At 45.1% G+C, this 23,382-nt stretch overlaps 2 protein-coding genes across 16 annotated transcripts in view; one reads left to right on the top strand and one right to left on the bottom strand.

Moving 5' to 3' along the window:
- Nucleotides 1–8,249, bottom strand: part of LOC130277126 (protein lin-54 homolog) — a 57,337-nt gene extending 49,088 nt beyond the window's left edge. For 9 of the 13 annotated variants that reach the window (XM_056527485.1, XM_056527487.1, XM_056527488.1 and 6 more), the window contains exon 1: nt 2,554–2,681. The gene's annotated coding sequence lies outside the window, so the exon portion shown is untranslated. Of the gene's footprint in view, nt 1–2,455; nt 2,740–5,148; nt 5,169–8,120 lie in introns of those variants that run through there. The other 4 variants (XM_056527478.1, XM_056527481.1, XM_056527480.1 and 1 more) reach the window with 4 other exon arrangements.
- The window catches only part of UBXN1 (UBX domain protein 1), a 30,865-nt gene continuing 10,151 nt past the window's right edge, over nt 2,669–23,382 (top strand). Inside the window, exons 1-6 of one of the 3 annotated variants that reach the window (XM_056527492.1) lie at nt 2,669–2,764; nt 6,422–6,482; nt 11,942–11,995; nt 12,076–12,197; nt 18,150–18,204; nt 20,045–20,236. In XM_056527492.1, coding sequence (XP_056383467.1) covers nt 6,424–6,482; nt 11,942–11,995; nt 12,076–12,197; nt 18,150–18,204; nt 20,045–20,236 — 482 coding nt within the window. In that variant the 5' untranslated portion in view covers nt 2,669–2,764; nt 6,422–6,423. Of the gene's footprint in view, nt 2,765–2,846; nt 2,868–6,421; nt 6,483–8,408; nt 8,574–11,941; nt 11,996–12,075; nt 12,198–18,149; nt 18,205–20,044; nt 20,237–23,382 lie in introns of those variants that run through there. The other 2 variants (XM_056527493.1, XM_056527494.1) reach the window with 2 other exon arrangements.

Raw genomic sequence — 23,382 nt, 5'->3', positions numbered from 1 at the left:
TCTACTGACACCTCTGTCTGTCTCAGGAACTGTCCAAAGCAGCATAGGTTTGCTATGGGGATTTTCTCCTGTTCTGGACAGTTCCTGATACGGACAGAGGTGTCAGCAGAGAGCACTGTGGACAGAAAAAAAAAGAAATCCAAAGGAAAAGAACTTTCTCTGTAGTATATAGCAGCTAATAAGTACTGGAAGTTTAAAGATTTTTTTAAAAGAAGTAATTTACAAATCTGTTTAACTTTCTGGCACCAGTTGATAAAAAATAAATAAATAAATAAATAAAATGTTTTCCACCGGAGAACCCCTTTAAGGCTGACTATTTCCTGTTAATCCTCAGAGGGGTGAGATCTTACCTGGTAATCTAATCACCTGACTAGACTCCAGCAGTTGACTGGTTGGAGTCAGTTTACACAATGTGCACTTTAAATGCCTTTTTTTTTTTTAAGGGCAGGGTCACACAGGGTGCAACCACAGCGTATTTCATGCTGCGGATGTGCCAACAGCAGTCACAAGAGAGACTGCTCAGCGAGCTCCGGGCTGCGGCCGGTCAGTTCTGTGTGTCCGCTTGCGGTCACTTCCGCTACGATTGGACACACAGAGCTATCGGCCGCAGCCTGGAGCTCGCTCTGGAGTCCATCTATCACTCCAGCAGGATATGATTTAAATAATTTAATGAAATTGGAATATAAAAAAAAAATCATGCTCAATCAACTGATAAAACATCTGGCGTTGTAAAAGGACTAAACGTGCGCATTTGTCGGATACAGTTTGTGAATACACATTGACGGATCTAGATCAGTGTTTCCCAACCAGGGTGCCTCCAGCTGTTGCAAAACAACAACTGTATGATTTTTTTTAAATGTACCTGTTGTCAACAAAAACCTTTTGCATAATGTAGATAATACCATTATTTGTATATTTGTAATATACATAGGTAAAAATGTGTCCCTGCTGCTATTTCCTGTGTATCTCTATGGGGAGTCCAAATACAGGAAGTGAGGGAGGGACAAGCAGGGCACCTGGCTTGTCAATCATCCTGATGTGTGAGTCGGGAGCATCATAGAGCCTCAGTGTATAGAGCCCCGCTTGTCCTCAGTGTACAGAGCATTGCTTGTCCTCAGTGTACAGAGCCTTGCTAGTCCTCAGTGTACAGAGCCCTGCTCGTCCTCAGTGTACAGAGCCCCGCTCGTCCTCATTGTACAGAGCCCCGCTCGTCCTCAGTGTACAGAACCCTGCTTGTCCTCAGTGTACAGAGCATTGCTTGTCCTCAGTGTACAGAGCTCTGCTTGTCCTCAGTGTACAGAGCCCTGCTCGTCCTCAGTGTATAGAGCCCTGCTTGTCCTCATTGTACAGAGCCCCGCTTGTCCTCAGTGTATAGAGCCCTGCTTGTCCTCAGTGCACAGAGCCCTGCTTGTCCTCAGTGTATAGAGCCCTGCTTGTCCTCAGTACAGAGCCCTGCTTGTCCTCAGTGTATAGAGCCCCGCTTGTCCTCAGTGTACAGAGCCCTGCTTGTCCTCAGTGTACAGAGCCCTGCTTGTCCTCAGTACAGAGCCCTGCTTGTCCTCAGTGTATAGAGCCCCGCTTGTCCTCCGTGTACAGAGCCCCGCTTGTCCTCCGTGTACAGAGCTCCGCTTGTCCTCCGTGTACAGAGCCCTGCTTGTCCTCAGTGTACAGAGCCCTGCTTGTCCTCAGTGTATAGAGCCCTGCTTGTCCTCAGTGTACAGAGCCCTGCTTGTCCTCAGTGTACAGAGCCCTGCTTGTCCTCAGTGTATAGAGCCCTGCTTGTCCTCGGTGTGTAGAGCCCTGCTAGTCCTCGGTGTGTAGAGCCCTGCTAGTCCTCGGTGTACAGAGCCCTGCTAGTCCTCGGTGTATAGAGCCCTGCTTGTCCTCAGTGTATAGAGCCCTGCTTGTCCTCAGTGTACAGAGCCCTGCTAGTCCTCGGTGTACAGAGCCCTGCTAGTCCTCGGTGTATAGAGCCCTGCTTGTCCTCAGTGTATAGAGCCCTGCTTGTCCTCGGTGTATAGAGCCCTGCTTGTCCTCAGTGTATAGAGCCCTGCTTGTCCTCCGTGTACAGAGCCCCGCTTGTCCTTCGTGTACAGAGCCCTGCTTGTCCTCGGTGTACAGAGCCCTGCTAGTCCTCGGTGTATAGAGCCCTGCTTGTCCTCAGTGTATAGAGCCCTGCTTGTCCTCAGTGTATAGAGCCCTGCTTGTCCTCGGTGTACAGAGCCCTGCTTATGGCCCACTCTTCCTATATTTGGTCTCCTCACAGAGACACACAGGAAATAGCTTCAGGGGCAAAAATATACAGATTTTTTTATAACGAATGTATAATACAAATATACATATAATGGTATTATCTACATTCTATAAAAGGTTTTTGTTGACTACATGTACACTTTAAGGATAAAATCGCATGAACTCAACGGATGTAAAATCATAATGTGAACGCTGCCTTAACTAAAATCTTCCCGTCACACCCCATATATATATAAGCTGAGCAGCCCCCACATCACTGTGGACCAGCAGAGATGGCCTCCCTTAGTGAGATTCCTGTACCTTCCCTCACAGGCAGACAACGCCATACACACACTGCGAGCGCCGGCGTTGCTAGGCAGCGGTGTGAGAGAGCTACGCGCTCAGTGCGTCATGACGTACTACGCAAATCCCATTGAGCGGAATGTCCCTCGCCGGGCTTCCGTACACAGTGGAAGCGTTCTTCCTCGTCCCTCTCCGGGTGCAGCGTCACGTGGTTTCCAGGAGCCAGCCGGTGAGTGAGATCACGTGACGTCTCTCCGTTTCTCTATCTATATAATCGCTTTTATCTGTTTTCTTCATTTATAAGGGAAGGCGGTACCGCTGCGGTTATGTCGGTGTGCAGCGGTGCATTGTCTGTGCTCACCTGGCTGCTCTCTGTTCTCATTATACAGAGCGGCGCCCAATGGGCTGCATAGGCCTTGGGTTAACTCATTGTGTGCCGTATAGGAGCAGAAAGGAGCTCGTGTGTCCTCTTGATGTATAGGTTTAGTCAGTGATACAGGGACTAACATATTCCAGGGTCTCACAGGGCACAATGACCCAGACCCCTGCCCCTCTTCCCATATGTAGTTTGCGCCTTAGATGTAGGACCCCCCTGAGGATAGTTTGTCCCATATATGTTGGAGCCCCAGTAGTTGTCTTGTTCCCCAAATATAGGGCCCCCTTGCCCTCTGCATATAGAACCCCTTGTACATAGCCTTTTCCCTGCATATAGAGCCCCCTCTAGTTAGCTTGCTCCCTCTATAGCAGTGGTCTTCAACCTGCGGACCTCCAGATGTTGCAAAACTACAACTCCCAGCATGCCCGGACAGCCGTTGGCTGTCCGGGCATGCTGGGAGTTGTAGTTTTGCAACATCTGGAGGTCTGCAGGTTGAAGACCACTGCTCTATAGAGTTCCCCCTGTAGGTAACCTCCCCCTCTGTGTATAGGGCCCCAAGTAGGTAAAATTCCCCCTACAGTTACCTGTAGGTAAACTGCCCCCTGTAGTTGCCCCCTCTATAGAGAGACTCCTGTAGGTAGCTTCTCCTTCTATATAGGGCCTTCTGTAGGGAGCTGGCCCCCTGTATATCAGGCCCCTGGTAACTTCCCTGCCCCCTATAGTTAGCTTGACCACTGTAGGTAGCTCTCACCCTCTATATAGGGTACCTTGTAGGTAGCTTTCCCTCTGTATATAGTGCCCCCTGTAGTTAGCTTGACCACTGTAGGTAGCTCTCACCCTCTATATAGGGTCCCTTGTAGGTAGCTTTCCCTCTGTATATAGTGCCCCCTGTAGTTAGCTTGACCACTGTAGGTAGCTCTCACCCTCTATATAGGGTCCCTTGTAGGTAGCTTTCCCTCTGTATATAGTGCCCCCTATAGTAAGCTTGACCACTGTAGGTAGCTCTCACCCTCTATATAGGGTACCTTGTAGGTAGCTTTCCCTCTGTATATAGTGCCCCCTGTAGTTAGCTTGACCACTGTAGGTAGCTCTCACCCTCTATATAGCGTCCCTTGTAGGTAGCTTTCCCTCTGTATATAGTGCCCCCTGTAGTTAGCTTGACCACTGTAGGTAGCTCTCACCCTCTATATAGGGTCCCTTGTAGGTAGCTTTCCCTCTGTATATAGTGCCCCCTGTAGTTAGCTTGACCACTGTAGGTAGCTCTCACCCTCTATATAGGGTCCCTTGTAGGTAGCTTTCCCTCTGTATATAGTGCCCCCTATAGTAAGCTTGACCACTGTAGGTAGCTCTCACCCTCTATATAGGGTACCTTGTAGGTAGCTTTCCCTCTGTATATAGTGCCCCCTGTAGTTAGCTTGACCACTGTAGGTAGCTCTCACCCTCTATATAGGGTCCCTTGTAGGTAGCTTTCCCTCTGTATATAGTGCCCCCTGTAGTAAGCTTGACCACTGTAGGTAGCTCTCACCCTCTATATAGGGTCCCTTGTAGGTAGCTTTCCCTCTGTATATAGTGCCCCCTGTAGTTAGCTTGACCACTGTAGGTAGCTCTCACCCTCTATATAGGGTCCCTTGTAGGTAGCTTCCCTCTGTATATAGTGCCCCCTGTAGTTAGCTTGACCACTGTAGGTAGCTCTCACCCTCTATATAGGGTCCCTTGTAGGTAGCTTTCCCTCTGTATATAGTGCCCCCTGTAGTTAGCTTGACCACTGTAGGTAGCTCTCACCCTCTATATAGGGTCCCTTGTAGGTAGCTTTCCCTCTGTATATAGTGCCCCCTGTAGTCAGCTTAACATCTGTAGGTAGCTCTCACCCTCTATATAGGGTCCCTTGTAGGTAGCTTTCCCTCTGTATATAGTGCCCCCTATAGTAAGCTTGACCACTGTAGGTAGCTCTCACCTTCTATATAGGGTCCCTTGTAGGTATCTTTCCCTCTGTATATAGTGCCCCCTGTAGTCAGCTTAACATCTGTAGGTAGCTCTCACCCTCTATATAGGGTCCCTTGTAGGTAGCTTTCCCTCTGTATATAGTGCCCCCTATAGTAAGCTTGACCACTGTAGGTAGCTCTCACCTTCTATATAGGGTCCCTTGTAGGTATCTTTCCCTCTGTATATAGTGCCCACTGTAGGGGTTCTACCTGTATATAGACCCCCCTTCTGAGGAGAAAAAAATATATATTTACCTTGGTTCCCCCACAGTCACCGGTGTCTTCTTTAGCTTCTTTCTGAGGCCAGACAGGAGCTTCGCTACCTACAGGACATACACAATTACATCATTGTGCACGTACCAGAAAAAGCAGCTTCACTGGAGACCACAGGTTGGACTCTAGGACCCTTGTGGCGGTGATACGGCACAGGGGTCCTATCGTGTCCAGTTGTCATCTTCCCCACACGCAACACACTTGTTGGGAACCATGGTAATAGATGATCCTGGTCCATCTGATATATGGTGTATATGACATTAAATGTGCACTATCACTTTAAATAAAAACTTTTGACAAAGTGTCTGGACCCTGACCAATGGTTAGAACTAGAGATGAGCGAACTTACAGTAAATTCGATTTGTCACAAACTTCTCGGCTCGGCAGTTGATGTTTATCCTGCATAAATTAGTTCAGCTTTCAGGTGCTCCGGTGGGCTGGAAAAGGTGGATACAGTCCTAGGAGACTCTTTCCTAGGAATGTATCCACCTTTTCCAGCCCACCGGAGCACCTGAAAGCTGAACTAATTTACGCAGGATAAGTCATCAACTGCCGAGCCGAGAAGTTTGTGACGAATCGAATTTACTGTAAGTTCGCTCATCTCTGGTTAGAACAAGAAACAGGTACACTATATTGGGGGCTGCAAAAAGATATGACCCCATAAAGGTGTATGTCAGCAGCTTAGCCCACACACTTGTCTATGGGGAACCTTTATGGTAGATACTAGAGATGAGCGAACTTACAGTAAATTCGATTAGTCACAAACTTCTCGGCTCGGCAGTTGATGACTTATCCTGCGTAAATTAGTTCAGCTTTCAGGTGCTCCGGTGGGCTGGAAAAGGTGGATACAGTCCTAGGAAAGAGTCTCCTAGGACTGTATCCACCTTTTCCAGCCCACCGGAGCACCGGAAAGCTGAACTAATTTATGCAGGAAAAGTCATCAACCGCCGAGCCGAGAAGTTCGTGACAAATCGAATTTACTGTAGGTTCGCTCATCTCTAATTCCTCAACGGACGTTCCGTAACGGGAGTTCCGACGTGTGAACAAAGCAGCGGAATCCCATTGAAGTCAATGGGAGGCTGGTGCAAGCTGAGTCAGGGCAGAATTTCCATAGTGTGAACGATCCATTACTGGGCGTCTCCGTGGGCATCGCCACTGTTATAATGTTGAATGACCAATAGTAAATGACCAAACCTTTGAAAAAACAATTCACATGTCTAGATCAATCACTTTACCCTTTTGTTCTTTTTTTTAGAAATGTCTGAGTATTCAGCGCTGGAGAGCCTCATAGAGATGGGATTCCCCCCAAGCAGAGCGTAATGTTCCCTTTTATTTGTCATTCTCTATATCACTTGTATGATTTTCATCTTCTATCCCAGGCAGAGGCAACCTTTGGCACTGCGGATGTTTTTGGACTACATCTCCCATGATACTTTGTCAGCATTTTGACTGTAAGAGCATCATGGGAGATGTAGTCCAAAACATCTGCAGTGCCGAAGGTTGCCTATGCCTGCTCTATGTTGTCTTACAGGATTTGAAAAATATTGTAAAACAGCGCTGCACTTATCTGTGGGTTGTGTCAGGTATTGCAACGCGGCTCCCTTGAAGTAAATGGGGCTCAGTTTCAACCAAAAACTGTGGATGGGTTGGTGTGAGGCTGGGTTCACACTACGTTTTTGCCATACTGTTTTCAATCCGTTTTTCTAAAGAAAACCGTATGGCAAAAAAACGGATGGAACAGTATAGAAAAAAGTAAACCGTATGCGTTTTTAAACAGTATACTGTTTTTAAAAGTGCATACAGTTCAGTCAGTTTTTATATAAAAAAAAACAAAAAAAAAAGAACTTTTGTCCATTTTTAATGGGAGGGGTCTTGGGTGGGGACTTTAGGATTCAAATGCGCATGTGCAAAGTAAAAATGTATACGTTTTTCCCGTATGGAACCGTATACATGTGCGTTTCCCATTGACGTCCATGTTAAAAAAAAACGTATGCGGTTGCAGTACGGTTTTTAAACCGGAGACAAAATTGTGGTCAACCACGGTTTTGACTCCGGTTTAAAAACTGTACTGCAACCGCATACGTTTTTTTTAACATGGACGTCAATGGGAAACGCACATGTATACGGTTCCATACGGGAAAAACGTATACGTTTTTACTTTGCACATGTGCATTTGAATCCTAAAGTCCCTACCCAAGACTCCTCCCATTAAAAATGGACAAAATTTTCTAAAACGTATGTTTGTTTTTTTTTAAATAAAAGCTGACGGAACTGTATGCACTTTTAAAAACAGTATACTGTTTAAAAACGCATACGGTTTACTTTTTTCCATACTGTTCCATCCGTTTTTTTTTTGCCATACGGTTTTCTTTAGAAAAACGGATTGAAAACAGTATGGCAAAAACGTAGTGTGAACCCAGGTTGACCACGGTTTTAGGTCCGGTTGTAAAAGCGCATACGGCGCAAAAATGAGCCGACCGAACGTTTCACTCCGGTCGGCTCATTGAAATGAATGGCATACGGGAGCGCATACGGTGACATACGGGAGCGCAAGCTTTTAGCTCCCCCCTGCCGTATGCGCTCCCGTATGGGAGAAAACGTAGTGTGAACCCAGCCTAACACTGTTAGAATGCAGCCATATTTATATAGCACCGATAAATTCGGCAGCACTTTACAATTCTGGGGGGGGGGGGACCTGAACAGACAATCAGACATTACTGCAATGTTTCCCACCCAGGGTGCCTCCAGCTGTTGCAAAACTACAACTCCCAGCATGCCAGGACAGCCTTTGGCTGTCCGGGCATGCTGGGAGTTGTAGTTTTGCAACAGCTGGAGGTGCCCTGTTTGGGAAACACTGCATTACTGAATTACACACTTCTTCTCAAACAAGAGGAGTGAGGGCCCCTGGTCACAAAAGCTCTATGAGGAATGGGGTTAAAATAAAAGTGTTTTACTTTATATAATGGTCCAGCTGTCCTATATAAAAAGGGTAGAGGTGTGTGAGCCGGTCCTCAGCCCAATCTCTGTGTACTTGGATACAATGGGGGAGATTTATCAAAACCTGTGGAGAGGCAACGTTGCTCAGTTGCCCATAGCAACCAATCAGATCGCTTCTTTCATTCTTAACAAGGCCTGTGAAAAATGAAAGCAGCAATCTGATTGGTTGCTATGGGCAACTGAGCAACGTTCCCTCTCCACAGGTTTTGATAAATCTCACCCAAAAGTGTATTGGGGGGGGCACTCCATAAAGTTACATGGAACGGCATCAGCTCACCCGCCATCAGTCCTTCACAATAGAAATACAAAAACGCAGTGAACCAGCACTTGGAATACAATGCGCCATTTATTGTAGAATCCAGTTAAAACGCCATACAGGAATGTGCTAGAAAAAATAGGCCCACTGGAAGGTGTGTGTGTGTGTGTATATATATATATGTGTGTGTGTGTGTGAATATTTAAGTGCCTCCAGCTGTTGCAAATCTACATCTCTCATCATGCAACATTCTGGGAGTTGAAGTTTTGCAACAGCTGGAGGCACCCTGGTTGGGAAACACTGCCTTAGATCTTAGCACATGCACTTTATGCAGAGGTTTATAATCATTGGTACTGTGTATGTGTGTGTGTGTATATGTATATATATATATATATATATATATATATATATATTAATATAATATAATTTCAGACTGGATGCTTATTGTGGATAGTTCAGTTGACTGGGCCACGCTTCAGGGGAGGGGGGTTCATGGCCTCTCTCCAGGGTTTTGAGCAGTTTTTATTGATTTTAAAGGGGTGCTCCGCTGCTCAGCATTTGGAACAAACTGTTCCGAATGTTGGAGCAGGCACCGGGAGCTCGTAACGTCATAGCCCGGCCCCCTCATGACATCACGCCCGCCCCCTCAGTGCAAGTCTATGGGAGGGGGCGTGACAGCCGCCACGCCCCCTCCCATAGACTTACGTTGAGGGGGCGGGACGTGACATCATGAGGGGGTGGTGCTATGACGTCACGAGCTCCCGGCTCCAGCCTTTGGAATGGTTTGTTCCAAATGCTGAGCATGTGAAATAAAGCTTGTTTAAATAAAGTAATTTCAGATTCATTAATATTGGTGGTTTAGCTTTCTCTGGAATGATACAAGAGGAAAGGGGGCGACCACCTTCAGTGCACCAAGGAACTGTTCCGAACACTGGAGCTGGGAGTTTGTGACGTCATAGCCCCGCCACCCCTCAAGACATCACGCCCGCCCCCTCAATGCAAGTCTATGGGAGGGGGCGTGATGTCATGAAGGGGGGGGGGGCTATGACGTCACAAACTCAGTTTGTTCCAAACGCTGAGCAGCGGAGTACCCCTTTTATGTTAAAGTGATGACACATTTGCCCCGTCACTTTAAAACATATAGGCACATACAGTTTGTTCCAAACGCTGAGCAGTGGAGTACCCCTTTACACAAAGGGAATCTGCTTGTGGGCTCCGTGGAAAGAACGAACATGTTAATTCTTTTGGCGGATCAATTTCTGCAGCAGAATTTTCCGCTGCTGAATTTCTGCAGTGTAAATGGGTCAATAGTGAACTTATGAAGAAAGAGAGCTATGTTTGTCCATGACAGTGTTTCCCAACCAGGGTACCTCCAGCTGTTGCAAAACTACAACTCCCAGCATGCCGGACACTGGTTCATGGGCTGTTTCTGGTGTCGTAGCTTAGCTCCCTTCAGGTTGATTTTATTACAATATGAGACGCCCCCTTTAGAAGACTTTTACTGCTGCTGTTCTACTCTTGGTTGTCCAGGTTATATTCCTGATGCCACCGCCATTGTTGGTCAGTGCTGACGGTGCACAATGCTGAAGAATGATCTGCGGTAGTCAACATTCTGCATTGTTACTGCAGCGCTTGCTGATCCTGGTCACTGGAGTTTCAGGATATTTTAACTTGCCCTGGTCTAGCAGGAAAACAAGAACTGATAGCAAAAAGTCTACAAAAATGTATTTGTTACACTCAATAGAATCAGTAGAAGGTTTTCACCATTCATTTCTGTGTTTCTTACCTGTTATAAGCCTAGACGTAGTTGGTAACACAGCAACCTATAGAAACACATTGAATCCTATACTGTAGGGGCCACGGGTAAGTGATCAACTGCTGTAACATCCTGAAGTACAAGGCGGCATCTACGCTGTCCATTAAAGGGTACCTCTCATCAAAAAAACTTTTGATATATTATAGATTAATGTATGCAGAATAACTTCACAATTGCATGTTATTAAAAAATATGCTTCTTTCTATTTAATTTTCCACTTTGAAGAAATGACCACTAGGGGTCTCCCTACCAGTCCTGGCATTTCAGACTCATGCTGGAGTCCTAAACACTACGAGCTGCCAGTCTGCTTTGTTCACAAAGGAGAACACTCAGAGCTGCCAGCCTGCTTTGTTCACAGCCTGTTTGGCTGTGAACAAAGCAGGCTGGCAGCTCTGAGTGTTTAGGACTCCAGCATGAGTCAGAAATGCTTGCTGACAGGACTGATCGGGAAAAATACAATAGAAAGAAGCATATTTTTCATTACCATGCTATTGGAAAGTTATTCAACATTCATTAATCTAAAATATATCAAAAGTTTATTTGATGAGAGGTACCCTTTAAGAAAACAGGTGACGCTCGGACCATCATGTAGTTATTGGTGGCCAACGGCTGTCCGGGCATGCTGGGAGTTGTAGTTTTGCAACAGCTGGCGGTCCGCAGGTTGGAGACCACTGCTGTACGCTGTATCCCTGTGCCCGGGCTGGAAAAGATAAAGAAAATAAACTGTAACTTACCTACATTGGCCACACGCTGGGGACTGGAACGTCAGACAGCCATCAGCCTATCACCGGCCGGAGCGATGTCCCGCCCCGGCCAGTGATAGGCTGAGCCCACTGTCATGTAAGGAGCTCTGGCCGGCTTCTTATATGACCGTGGGCTCAGCCTATCACTGGTCGGGGCGGGACATCGCTCCGGCCGGTGATAGGCTGACAGCTGTCTGACGTTCCAGTCGCCAGCGTAAGGCCGACGTAGGTAAGTTACAGTTTATTTTCTTTATCTTTTGCAGCCCGGGCATAGGGATACAGCGTACAGCAGTGGTCTCCAACCTGCGGACCTCCAGCTGTTGCAAAACTACAACTCCCAGCATGCCCGGACAGCCATTGGCTGTCCGGGCATGCTGGGACTTGTAGTTTTGCAACAACTGGAGGTCCGCAGGTTGGAGACCACTGGCGTACAGTGAGTTCCCTCGCCGGCAGGGCAGTGCTTGAAGGGGACATATGTGAGTAGTACCCCCTGATCATTAATTGGGGGGAGCAGAACAGTGCTGGCGGGTCACATGATTTGGGGGGGAGCAGAACAGTGCTGGCGGGTCACATGATCTTAGGGGGAGGGGGAAGCCGAACACCGCGTGCGGGTCACATGATTGGGGCGGGGGGGGGGGGGGATTGGTGAAAATACCGTTATATACCGTGGAACCTCCGTAAGTTAAAAAAAATACCGTGATACACATATTTGGTCATACCGCCGAGCCCTAGGATGAAGCATTGTGTCCTCTTCATTCTCATGATCTCATATGTGAGACCCCCCAGTGATCATAAAGCGGGGGCCAAGTGATTCTACTCAAATCTGCTGAATGGTTTAAAGGGCTTAGATCGCAGAGGGGAATTTTTGCCATGTGATCAGCACCTCAGGGCCATTTTTGACATCTGTGACATGTTTTTTTATGTCCTGTTTTATAAACCTTGTGCCCTCTCGTCCTGGAACAGGGAAAAAGCAGTGGCTGCCACTGGAAATCAGGGAATAGAGCCGGCCATGGACTGGTAAGAATTATTCATGTGCTCCTTATATTATTATGTTATATATTCTGCTTCTTGCTGAAATGTAATTGTGGTGGTTCCAGGCTGATGGAACATGAGGACGATCCTGACATAGATGAGCCATTTGTACCGGTCACCAAAGATGAGGCAAGTGGGCAGGATCCACAAGAAATGGACACAGTGGTGGAAGGTTCGGAAGGTTCAGGTCAGAAGCTATAAAGCTGTAGTTGCATCTTTCTGTTTTCTTAGATTTGTTATGAAGGATAAAACTAGAGATGAGCGAACTTACAGTAAATTCGAATCGTCACGAACTTCTCGGCTCGGCAGTTGATGACTTTTCCTGCATAAATTAGTTCAGCTTTCCGGTGCTCCGGTGGGCTGGAAAAGGTGGATACAGTCCTAGGAGACTCTTTCCTAGGACTGTATCCACCTTTTCCAGCCCACCGGAGCACCTGAAAGCTGAACTAATTTATGCAGGAAGAGTTATCAACTGCCGAGCCGAGAAGTTCGTGACGAATCAAATTTACTGTAAGTTCGCTCATCTCTAGATAAAACCCTAAGGCTGGGTTCACATAGTGTTTTTACTGTACGTCCCAGCATCCTATCAAAAAGTGCGTTGTTACTTTAATGGCACCAACATAGCACAACAAAATAATGTTTACATGTGGGAAGTGACCTGAACTTAGGGGGAGATTTGTCAAGGTGTCTTTATAGTTAGATTCTCTTCTTACCAATCACAACTCAGCATTAAAAGGGTACTCCGCTCCTAGACATCTTATCACCTATCCAAAGAATAGGGGATAAGATGTCTGATCGTGGGGGTCCCGCAGCTGGGACCCCTGCAATCTCTGTGCAGCACCTAACATTTGTTTACAACACTGGTGGTCTGTGGCGGGAGTCATGACGTCACGACCACTCCCCCTCGTGACTTAACACCACGCCCCCTCAATGCAAGTGAAAGGGAGGGGGGGTGGCGTCGCATAGACTTGCATTGAGGGGGCGTGGTTTGATGTCACGAGGGGCGTGATCGTGACATCACGACCCCCGCCGCCCACTCAAAGCGTTTGGAACAAAATGTTCCGAACGATGGGGCAGCGGAGTACCCCTTTAATTTCTCATATTGCCCTGGTAAAATGAAAGCTGAGCTGTGATTGGTTGCTGTGGGCCATTTTTGAACTTCCTTTCTGCCTGACCACAGTGCTCTCTGCTGACACCTCTGTCCATTTTGGGAACTATCCAGAGTAGGAGCAAATACCATAGAAAACATATTCTGCTCTGGACAGTTCCTAAAATGGACAGAGGTGTCAGCAGAGAACACTGTGGTCAGACAGAATAGAAATTTAAAAAGAAAAGAACTTCCTGTGGATCATAACAGCAGCAGAAAAGTACTGGAAGAATTAAGATTTTTTATAATAAGTAATTTACAAATCTGTTTAATTTTCTGGCACCAGTTGATATATAAAAAAAATAAAATAAAAAAATAAAATGTTTTCCAGTGGAGTACCCCTTTAATGGTAATGTTTCTACCTTTTCGTGTTCTGGACCCACACCTGGTTTTGGCTTAGAAATACTCCTGTGTGATACCAGCCTAAGGGTACATTCACACATTGATAATTTACAGTCTGCAGTCTATCTGCAAATCTACCACCATTGTGGATTTTCCATGGACCTATTTAGGGTACATTCACACCATGGAATTCTTGCGGAATTCCACGGACGGATTTACGCGAGCGGAATTCCTCGCTGTGAACTTAACATTAGTGTGAATGGGTCTCCGCGAGACCCGTTCACACTGCGGAATTTCAGCAGCGGATAATTCCACCGCTGAAACTGTTCAGAGCAAAGAAAGAACATGTTCATTCTTTGCGCGAATTCCGCGAGCGCTGCATAGCAGTCATTGGTGACGGCTCAGTGCCATGCGGCCCTAGCGCCGAATTATTTTTGGTGGCGGCCGCCAGACAGAGATTCCGCAGTGTGTACGCACCCTTAAAGTCAATGGTAGGGGAACTTACAGCAGATTTCCAGCAGCGGAAAACCTGCTGTCAGTTATCAACATGTGAGCATCCCCTCAGGCCTGGTTCACACGACGTAAAATGTGCAGAATGTACATCCGGAAAACACAGGCTGACATTACGCACATTTAAATAATTTGGCGGGCACTAGGAACACTTGGAAATGCGCCGTGTTATAGACTGAAATGTTCGTGCAGAATATTCCGGCGCGTGAACATACCCAGTTTGATAAATCTCCCCAATAGTCTAGTTTAGTATGTTTGAGCCATTATAGTGAATAGTAAATTGCTGTGCATCATGGTATAAGGTGCCATTCCTTTTTTCTTTTTCTTTTTTTTATTGCAATGTTTACCTGGGATGTACAGCAATAACTCTGGTGATCGCAGCCTTATTTGGTTCATTTACTATGTTACAATAAAGGGAAGCTGTCAACAGGTTAAACAGATCTAACCTGCTCATAGGGGACACGAAGTGTACCTTTATTAACCCTCTCCGCTGCGCCATTATTGTGAATCATAAATATTTATTAAAGGGGTCCTCCAGTGGAAAACATTATTTTTTTTTTTTTTAAATAAACTGGTGCCAGAAAGTTAAACAGATTTGTAAATTACTTCTATTAAAAAATCTTTACCCTTCCAGTACTTTTTAGCAGCTGTATGTATGCTACAGAGGAAATTATTTTCTTTTTGAATTAGTTTTTTTGTCTTGTCCACAGTGCTCTCTGCTGACACCTGATGAGCAGTGGGCTGGGGGCGATCGGTGCACAATCTCAAGAAGGACATAGGCCCAGATTTATCAAACTGTGTGAGAGAAAAAGTGAAGTGATTTTCCCACAGCGGCCAATCACAGCTCAGCTAATGAGCTGAGGTAAAGTGAAAGCTGAGCGGTGATTGGTCGCTGTGGGAAAATCACTTCACTTTTTCTCTCACACAGTTTGATAAATCTGGGCCATAGGGAGTAGATTTATCAAAACCTGCGCAGAGTAAGAGTTGATCAGTTGCCCATAGCAACCAAATCAGATCGCTTCTTTTATTTCTAAGAGGCCTCTGAAAAATTAAAGACGTGATCTGATTGGTTGCTCTGAGAACCTGCACCACTTTTCCTCTTCACAGGTTTTGATAACTCTCTGTGTACCCTGTGTATATATCATAAATGTCCAGATGACACGCCCCATACTAGACAAAAGTGTTGAAAAAACATTATAAGGCTTCATTCACACTTCGTTTTTACATTACGGGTGCCGGATCCGGCTGGGGAAGGGGCAAACCGGGCTCTCCCGTGCCCCAGCCGGACCAGCGCTGAACTGCATTTACTTTAAAGAGCCGACCGGAGTCAAACGGTGACTCCGGTCGGCTCATTTTTGACCTGTATGCGGTTTCCTGACCAGACTTAAATCCGTAGTATACTACTGTTTTAGGTCCGGTCGCAAAATTGGATAGGGGTCAAAAATGAGCCGACCGTAGTCACCGTTTGACTCCGGTCGGCTCATTAAAGTAAATGGAGTACAGCGCTGGTCCGGCTGGGGTACGGGAGAGCCCGGTTTGCGCCTTCCCCAGCCGGATCCAGCACCCGTAATGTAAAAACGAAGTGTGAATGCAGCCGAAAGCCGTTGCAAGGCTTGGCATACAGGATTTCAGGAAATTGTAACTTAATCACGGCCATGCCCTACTGACGTTACGCCCCGCCCCGCCAATGCAAGTCTATGGGAGGGGGTGTGACGTGACTTCTCGAGGGCGTGGCTGTGATGTCACGACCCCGCTGCTGGGTGCTGCACAGAGATTGCTGGGGTCCCAGCAGCAAGACCCCCGCAATCAGACATTTTATCCCCTATGGATAGGAGAGAGGATGTCTAGGGGCGGAGTTCCCCTTTAATCTACAATTGTGTGAACCCATTCTTGAGCCTTTTGCCTATGGCAGGTTTTCCCAACCAGGGCGCCTCCAGCTGTTGCAAAACTACAACTCCCAGCATGCCCGGACAGCCTGCTGGGAGTTGTAGGTTTGCAACAGCTGGAGGCACCCTGGTTAGGAAACACTGGCCTATGGCTTAGCTGTGTACACAGGAGCATTTGGAGCATCTAGAAGCAATGATCTCGATTATGACACTGTGCATGTTACATGTCAGATTTATATGGAATTTGATTAAAATATTTACTTGACTTTTTATCAAACCAGATGTATGTTAGGGCTCCTTAAAGGGGTACTCCACTGGAAAACATTTTTTTTTTTTTTTTCTCAACTGGTGCCAGAAAGTTAAACAGATATGTAAGTTCCTTCTGTTAAAAAATCTTAATCCTTCTAGTACTTATAGGCTTCTGTATGCTCCACAGAAAGTTCTTTTCTTTTTGAATTTCCTTTCTGTCTGACCACACTGCTCTCTGCTGACACCTCTGTCCATTTTAGAAACTGTCCAGACCAGGAGCAAATCCCCCATAGCAAACTTATCCTGCTCTGGACAGTTCCTGACATGGACATAGGTGTCAGCAGAGAGCACTGAGGTCAGACAGAAAGGAAATTCAAAAATAAAAGAACTTCCTGTGGAGCATACAGAAGCTTATAAGTACTAGAAGGATTAAGATTTTTTTTATAGAAGTTTTTTTTTTAAATCTGTTTACCTTTCTGTCATCAGTTGACTTTAAAAAAAAACAAATGTTTTTCAGTGGAGTACCCCTTTAAAAGTGTATATATAAGGGTGCATTCACACCACGTTTTTGCAATACAGTTCTCGTATCAGGTTTTTGATGAAAAACTGATTCCTCAAAACCGGACTAAACTGTATCAAAACGTGTGTACAAATTTTAACCCGTATACGGTTTGAAAAATGATGTCCGGTTGCATCCGTTTTTTTAAAGAAAAAAAAGTATATGTTTTTAACTTTTCACTCCATTACGAATAAAGTTTCACTTGTTTGATTGATTGAAATTCCAAGAAAAAAAAACTGTGCAAAGTCCAAAAACCGTATGGTGAAAACCGTATGGAACTGTACACACATACAGTTCTGTACGGTTCCCATTGACTCCCATGTTAAAAAAAAAAAGTATACAATTTAATACAGTTTTTAATCCAGACCAAAAAACGTGGTAGGCTACGGTTTTGGGTACAGGTAAAAAAAAACTGACAAAACCTTACAGGGTGCAAAACGGACACAACCTGATGCATCTTTTGGCATACGGTTTTCAATGGAGAGTCAATGCATACGGTTTTCAATACGGTTCTGTACGGTTTTCACATTGAAAACGTATACGGGAACTGTATTGCAAAAACGTGGTGTGAATGCAGCCTATGGCTGGGTTCACACTACGTTTTCTCCCATACGGGAGCGCATACGGCAGGGGGGAGCTAAAACCTCGCGCTCCCGTATGTCACCGTATGCGCTCCCGTATGTCATTCATTCCACTGAGCCGACCGGAGTGAAACGTTCGGTCCGGTCGGCTCATTTTTGCGCCGTATGCGCTTTTACAACCGGACCTAAAACAGTGGTTGACCACATTTTTAGGTCCGGTTGTAAAAGCGCATACGGCGCAAAAATGAGCCGACCGGACCGAACGTTTCACTCCGGCCGGCTCATTGAAATGAATGACATACGGGAGCGCATACGGTGACATACGGGAGCGCGAGCTTTTAGCTCCCCCCTGCCGTATGCGCTCCCGTATGGGAGAAAACGTAGTGTGAACCCCCACCCTAAGTCATAAATTGACTCATATGGGGAGATTTATCAAACTGTGTGAGAGAAAAAGTGAAGTGATTTTCCCACAGCAACCAATCACAGCTCAGCTAACGAGCTGAGGTAAAGTGAAAGCTGTGTTGTGATTGGTCGCTGTAGGGAATTATCAGATTTATCAAACTGTGTGAGAGAAAAAAATAGAGCGATTTTCCCCACAGCGACCAATCACAGCTCAGCTTTCACTTTACCTCAGCTCGTTAGCTGAGCTGTGATTGGTCGCTGTGGGAAAATCACTTCCCTTTTTCTCTCACACAGCTTGATATATCTGGGCCGTAGACTAAGGCATTGTACAGATATTGTGGTATCAGTCAGCGATAAGTTCACAATGTCAAAACGAAATGGTTTTCTTCATGATCACTTTACAGATGTATTGACTGTTAAAGTGTCTCAACGGTGCTAACACTTTGTGTCTCTTACTGTAAAGAAACATCATCATCAATACTATTAACTGAGGAGGAGAAGGAGAGGCAGACAAAAAGGTAAGACCCTAAAAACACTGTGTCTATAACATTACCAGACATGGGGGCTCATGCAGTATATAGCCAATAGTGGTCGATGGAAATCAGGCGAGTTACCATTGTGTGCCGATTAGATCTTTTCTTTACAGGATGCCTAGGATAAAAAAAATAAAAAAAAATGTGACATGTCATAAGTATTGATCAGGTGGGGTCAGTGCTAAGACCCCCAATAATAATGGAGAGCCTATGCATGTCAGTGATCAGTGTAGGAAATCAGTGTGTGCAATGTTATAGCCCCCTATGGTGAAAATAGTGTTAATAAATGGGATTTAACCCCTTCCCTGATAAAAGTTTGAATCACCCCCCCTTTACCTATTTAAAAAACAAAACAAAAACTGTGTAAATAAACATATGTGGTATCGCCGCGTGCATAAATGTCCGAACTATAAAAATATATTGTGAATTCAGGTAGAAGAAACAGACATGGTCGCACATCTACAATCTTGTATAATGATCTGATTGCTTCTCAGCATAATATCTTAAACTAACAGGTTGTTAGTATACATTTTTGATCAAAAAGTACAAGCCCACTCGCCACGTCAAGGCCACCTATTTAGAGTGGGTCCCTAACGTCCCTAGCATAAAATGACGTAGCACTGGACGGCGACCACCACCGCCGCGACACCAGTGCCCACGGGGGGAACGACCCACTGGCAGAGCGACCCCAATGCCACTCAAACCAGTCTATGGGCCGCACCTCCTCACAGACACGGCGCCACGGCAGCAACGGACGCCGCACAGCACCACACCAGTGTGAACAAGGTGTAACAGCACACGTACCATGCTCTCCCAGTCAGACTGGGAGGCTGCTAGGAAAGAAATGGCCCTTGTGTATAAAAGTATATTGTTAACTAAATCGCTCGGTCAATGACATACACGTAGAAAAAAATTCCAAAGTCCAAAATAGCGTATTTTTGGTCTCTTTTTATACCATAAAAAATGAATCAAAAGTGATCAAAAAGTCCAATGAAAATAAATATGGTACCGATAAAAACTTCAGATCAGGGCGCAAAAAATTTGTCCTCATACTGCCCTGTACACGGAAAAATAAAGGGGTCAGAAGAGGCCATTTTTCAACGAATAAATTTTGGTGCATGTAGTTATAATTTTTTTTTTTTTTTGTAGTAAAATAAAAACAAACCTATATACATTGGATATCATTGTGGCCGTATGGACCTACAGAATAAATATAAGGTGCAATTTTTATCAAAAACTGCACTGCGTAGAAACGGAAGCCGCTTAAAAATTACAAAATGGCTTGCTTTTTTTTTTTTTTTTTGCCCCACAAATCATTTTTGTCTGGTTTCGCCGAAGATTTTGTAGTGAAATGATTAATGGTATTACAAAGTAAAATTGTTGCCGCAAAGAACAAGCCCTCCTATGAATTTTTAGGTGGAACATTGAAAGCGTTAGGATTTTTTAGAAGGTGAGGAGGAAAAAACAAAAAGTGCAAAAATGAAAAATCGCCAAAGAGGGAAGGGGTTAAAGAAAGTCTTTGATTGTCTGTGAATTCATACAACGCATGCACAACCAACCAGAAGCATTTATTTTTTTTACATGGATAATAATAGTGGGGAAGATTTATCAAAACCTGTGCAGAGTAAAAGTTGCCCATAGCAACCAATCAGATTGCTTCTTTCATTTTTAGGAAGGCCTGTGAAAAATGAAAGAAGCGATCCGATTGGTTGCTATGGGCAGCTGGACAACTTTACCTCTGCACAGGTTTTGATAAATCTCCCCCATTGGGAGCATATATGACCCCAAATACTGGGAATGAATCTTTGTGGTTGTTTGTGTGCAGGATGATGGAGCTGATAGCACAGAAGCAACAGGAGCGCGAAGAGAGAGAAAAACAGGAGCGAATCGAGCAGGAGAAACAGAGGCGGAGGCAAGGACAAGAGTTATCTGTAATCCGGCAGAAAATGCAAGAGCAAGAAATGCAGAAAGCAGTGGAGGAGAGGAGGAGGGAGAAACAGGAGGAAAGATTGGCAAGGTGAGATGGCAAAAATAGGACATATATATGAGATGAGGCTACATTATTGTAAATTATATAGGTTGGCTGGTTTTGACAACCATGGCTAAAGTAAGGTTGGTACTGGCCCGGGACAGTTCTGGGACCCAGACTCTACCCTAAAGGGGTACACCGGTGGAAAACTTTTTTTTTATTTTTATTTTTTATTTATTATCAACTGGTGCCAGTTAGGATGCATGCACACCACGTTTTCACTGTACGGGTGCCGGATCCGGCTGGGGGTGGGGAAAACTGTGCGATCCCGTACCCCAGCCGGACCAGCGCTGAAATCCATTGACTTAAATGAGCCGACCGGAGTCACCGATTTACTCCGGTCGGCTCATTTTTTGACCAGTATCCGGTTTTCTGACCGGACCTCTAAACGTAGTATACAACGTTTTGAGGTCCGGTCAGAAAACCAGATTCGGGTCAAAAATGAGCCGACCGGAGTAAAACGGTGACTCCGGTCGGCTCATTTAAGTCAATGGATTTCAGAGTCCATATTTCTCTCATGAACGCTTTGGTTTGGTAACAAAGTTGTGAAGTTTAGAGCAGTGTTTCCCAACCAGGGTGTCTCCAGCTGTAGCAAAACACTGGAGAGGGTCATTGCCATGCGTGGCCACCTCGTCTATATGTGATTGCAATTGGAGTTTAACCCCTTAACGACGCAGGACGTATATTTACGTCCTGCGCCGGCTCCCGCGATATGAAGCGGGATCGCGCCGCGATCCTGCATCATATCGCTTCGGTCCCGGCGCTCATCGACGGCCGGGACCCGCGGCTAATAGCACACATCGCCGATCGTGGCGATGTGCGGTATTAACCCTTTAGAAGCGGCGGTCAAAGCTGACCGCCGCTTCTAAAGTGAAACTGAAAGTATCCTGGCTGCTCAGTCGGGCTGTTTGGGACCGCCGCGGTGAAATCGCGGCGTCCCGAACAGCTTACAGGACACCGGGAGGGCCCTTACCTGCCTCCTCGGTGTCCGATCGACGAATGACTGCTCCGTGCCTGAGATCCAGGCAGGAGCAGTCAAGCGCCGATAATGCTGATCACAGGCGTGTTAATACACGCCAGTGATCAGCATAGGAGATCAGTGTGTGCAGTGTTATAGGTTCCTATGGGACCTATAACACTGCAAAAAAAATGTAAAAAAAAAGTGTTAATAAAGGTCATTTAACCCCTTCCCTAATAAAAGTTTGAATCACCCCCCTTTTCCCATAAAAAAAATAAAAGTGTAAAAAAATAAATAAACATATGTGGTATCGCCGCGTGCGTAAATGTCCGAACTATAAAAATATATCATTAATTAAACCGCACGGTCAATGGCGTACGCGCAAAAAAAATCCAAAGTCCAAAAAAGAGTATTTTGGTCACTTTTTACACCATTAAAAAAATGAATAAAAAGTGATCAAAAAGTCCGATCAAAACAAAAATCATACCAATAAAAACTTCAGATCACGGCGCAAAAAATGAGTCCTCATACCGCCCTGTACATGGAAAAATAAAAAAGTTATAGGGGTCAGAAGATGACATTTTTAAACGTATACATTTTCCTGCATGTAGTTATGATTTTTTTCCAGAAGTGCGACAAAATCAAACCTATATACGTAGGGTATCATTTTAACCGTATGGACCTACAGAATAATGATAAGGTGTAATTTGTACCGAAATATGCACTGCGTAGAAACGGAAGCCCCCAAAATTTACAAAATGGCGTTTTTTTTCCGATTTTGTCGCACAATGATTTTTTGTCCGTTTCGCCGTGCATTTTTGGGTAAAATAACTAATGTCACTGCAAAGTAGAATTGGTGATGCAAAAAATAAGCCATAATATGGATTTTTAGGTGAAAAATTGAAAGGGTTATGATTTTTAAAAGGTAAGGAGGAAAAAACGAAAGTGGAAAAACCCTGAGTCCTTAAGGGGTTAAGGTGTATCCATATAAATGGCCCACCCTGTATATTAGTTATCTATTTTTTGTTTTTTTTTTGTTTAATCCTCCACTTTTTTCCTATTTTTGGATGACATTTTGGTGGCTACAGAACCAATTACCAGGTTTCCATAGAGTTATGGGCTCAGATTTATTAAAGAATGTCTACGGTAGAGCTATTTTCCCACATTTATTTGGGTGGTGGGTTTGACTAGCGTTCATCTTATTTATCAAGAAAGTGCAGCAGGATGATGAATTTTGCGCAGCTCTGCTGTGGCGGGAAAAGCTCTACCACATACACTTTGTCTAGACACTTGTGAGGGAGGGGAGTAGACACTTTCCCGGGTCCTGAATTCGGCAGGTTAGGTGTTTTTACTTACTTTCACAGAGCTGCCGGGACATTTTTACTTGCATTTTAGACGCTACAATCAAATTTGATTGTTGTGTCTAAGGGGTTAAAGGGGTATTCCAGGCAAAAACTTTTTTTTATATATCAACTGGCTCAGGAAAGTTAAACAGATTTGTAAATTACTTCTATTAAAAAATCTTAATCCTTCCAATAGTTATTAGCTTCTGAAGTTGAGTTGCTGTTTTCTGTCTAACTGCTCTCTGATGACTCACGTCCCGGGGGCTGTGCAGTTCCTATGGGGATATTCTCCCATCATGCACAGCTCCCGGGACGTGACATCATCATTGAGCAGTTAGACAGAAAACTTCAGAAGCTAATAACTATTGGAAGGATTAAGATTTTTTTAATAGAAGTAATTTACAAATCTGTTTAACTTTCCGGAGCCAGTTGATATATGAAAAAAAAAAGTTTTTGCCTGGAATACCCCTTTAAAGCCAGGCAACACTGTGATTAGTGATATCTGGCATTAGAGATGGGTCTGGGTGGCAGATAGCCGCCAGGACCACCCAGCTATGACCCGCGCTCAGCTCCTGAGTGAGTGTCATAGAAGGGGAGTGGGACGCTGTCGTCCACAAGGGGTTAAAGGTTGAATTGAGGAAGGTAGAAGGGATTCCCACTCCTACTGGTAGAGGGTGTAGCTTTGCGCCTAAATAAAAGTACCTGTGCTCACAAAATAGCGACTTTTGACAAAAGTTGCAAATGATAAATACGTGACCACTGCATGGTGAAAAAGAAAAAGTTCTACGGGTAGGCAAAAAGAGTGAAACTGTCTATATCAAAAGGCGCATAAA

Source organism: Hyla sarda, chromosome 6, assembly GCF_029499605.1.
Source record: "Hyla sarda isolate aHylSar1 chromosome 6, aHylSar1.hap1, whole genome shotgun sequence".
In the NCBI taxonomy this organism is placed as follows: Eukaryota; Metazoa; Chordata; class Amphibia; order Anura; family Hylidae; genus Hyla; species Hyla sarda.
This window is presented reverse-complemented; position numbering and strand designations above follow the sequence as displayed.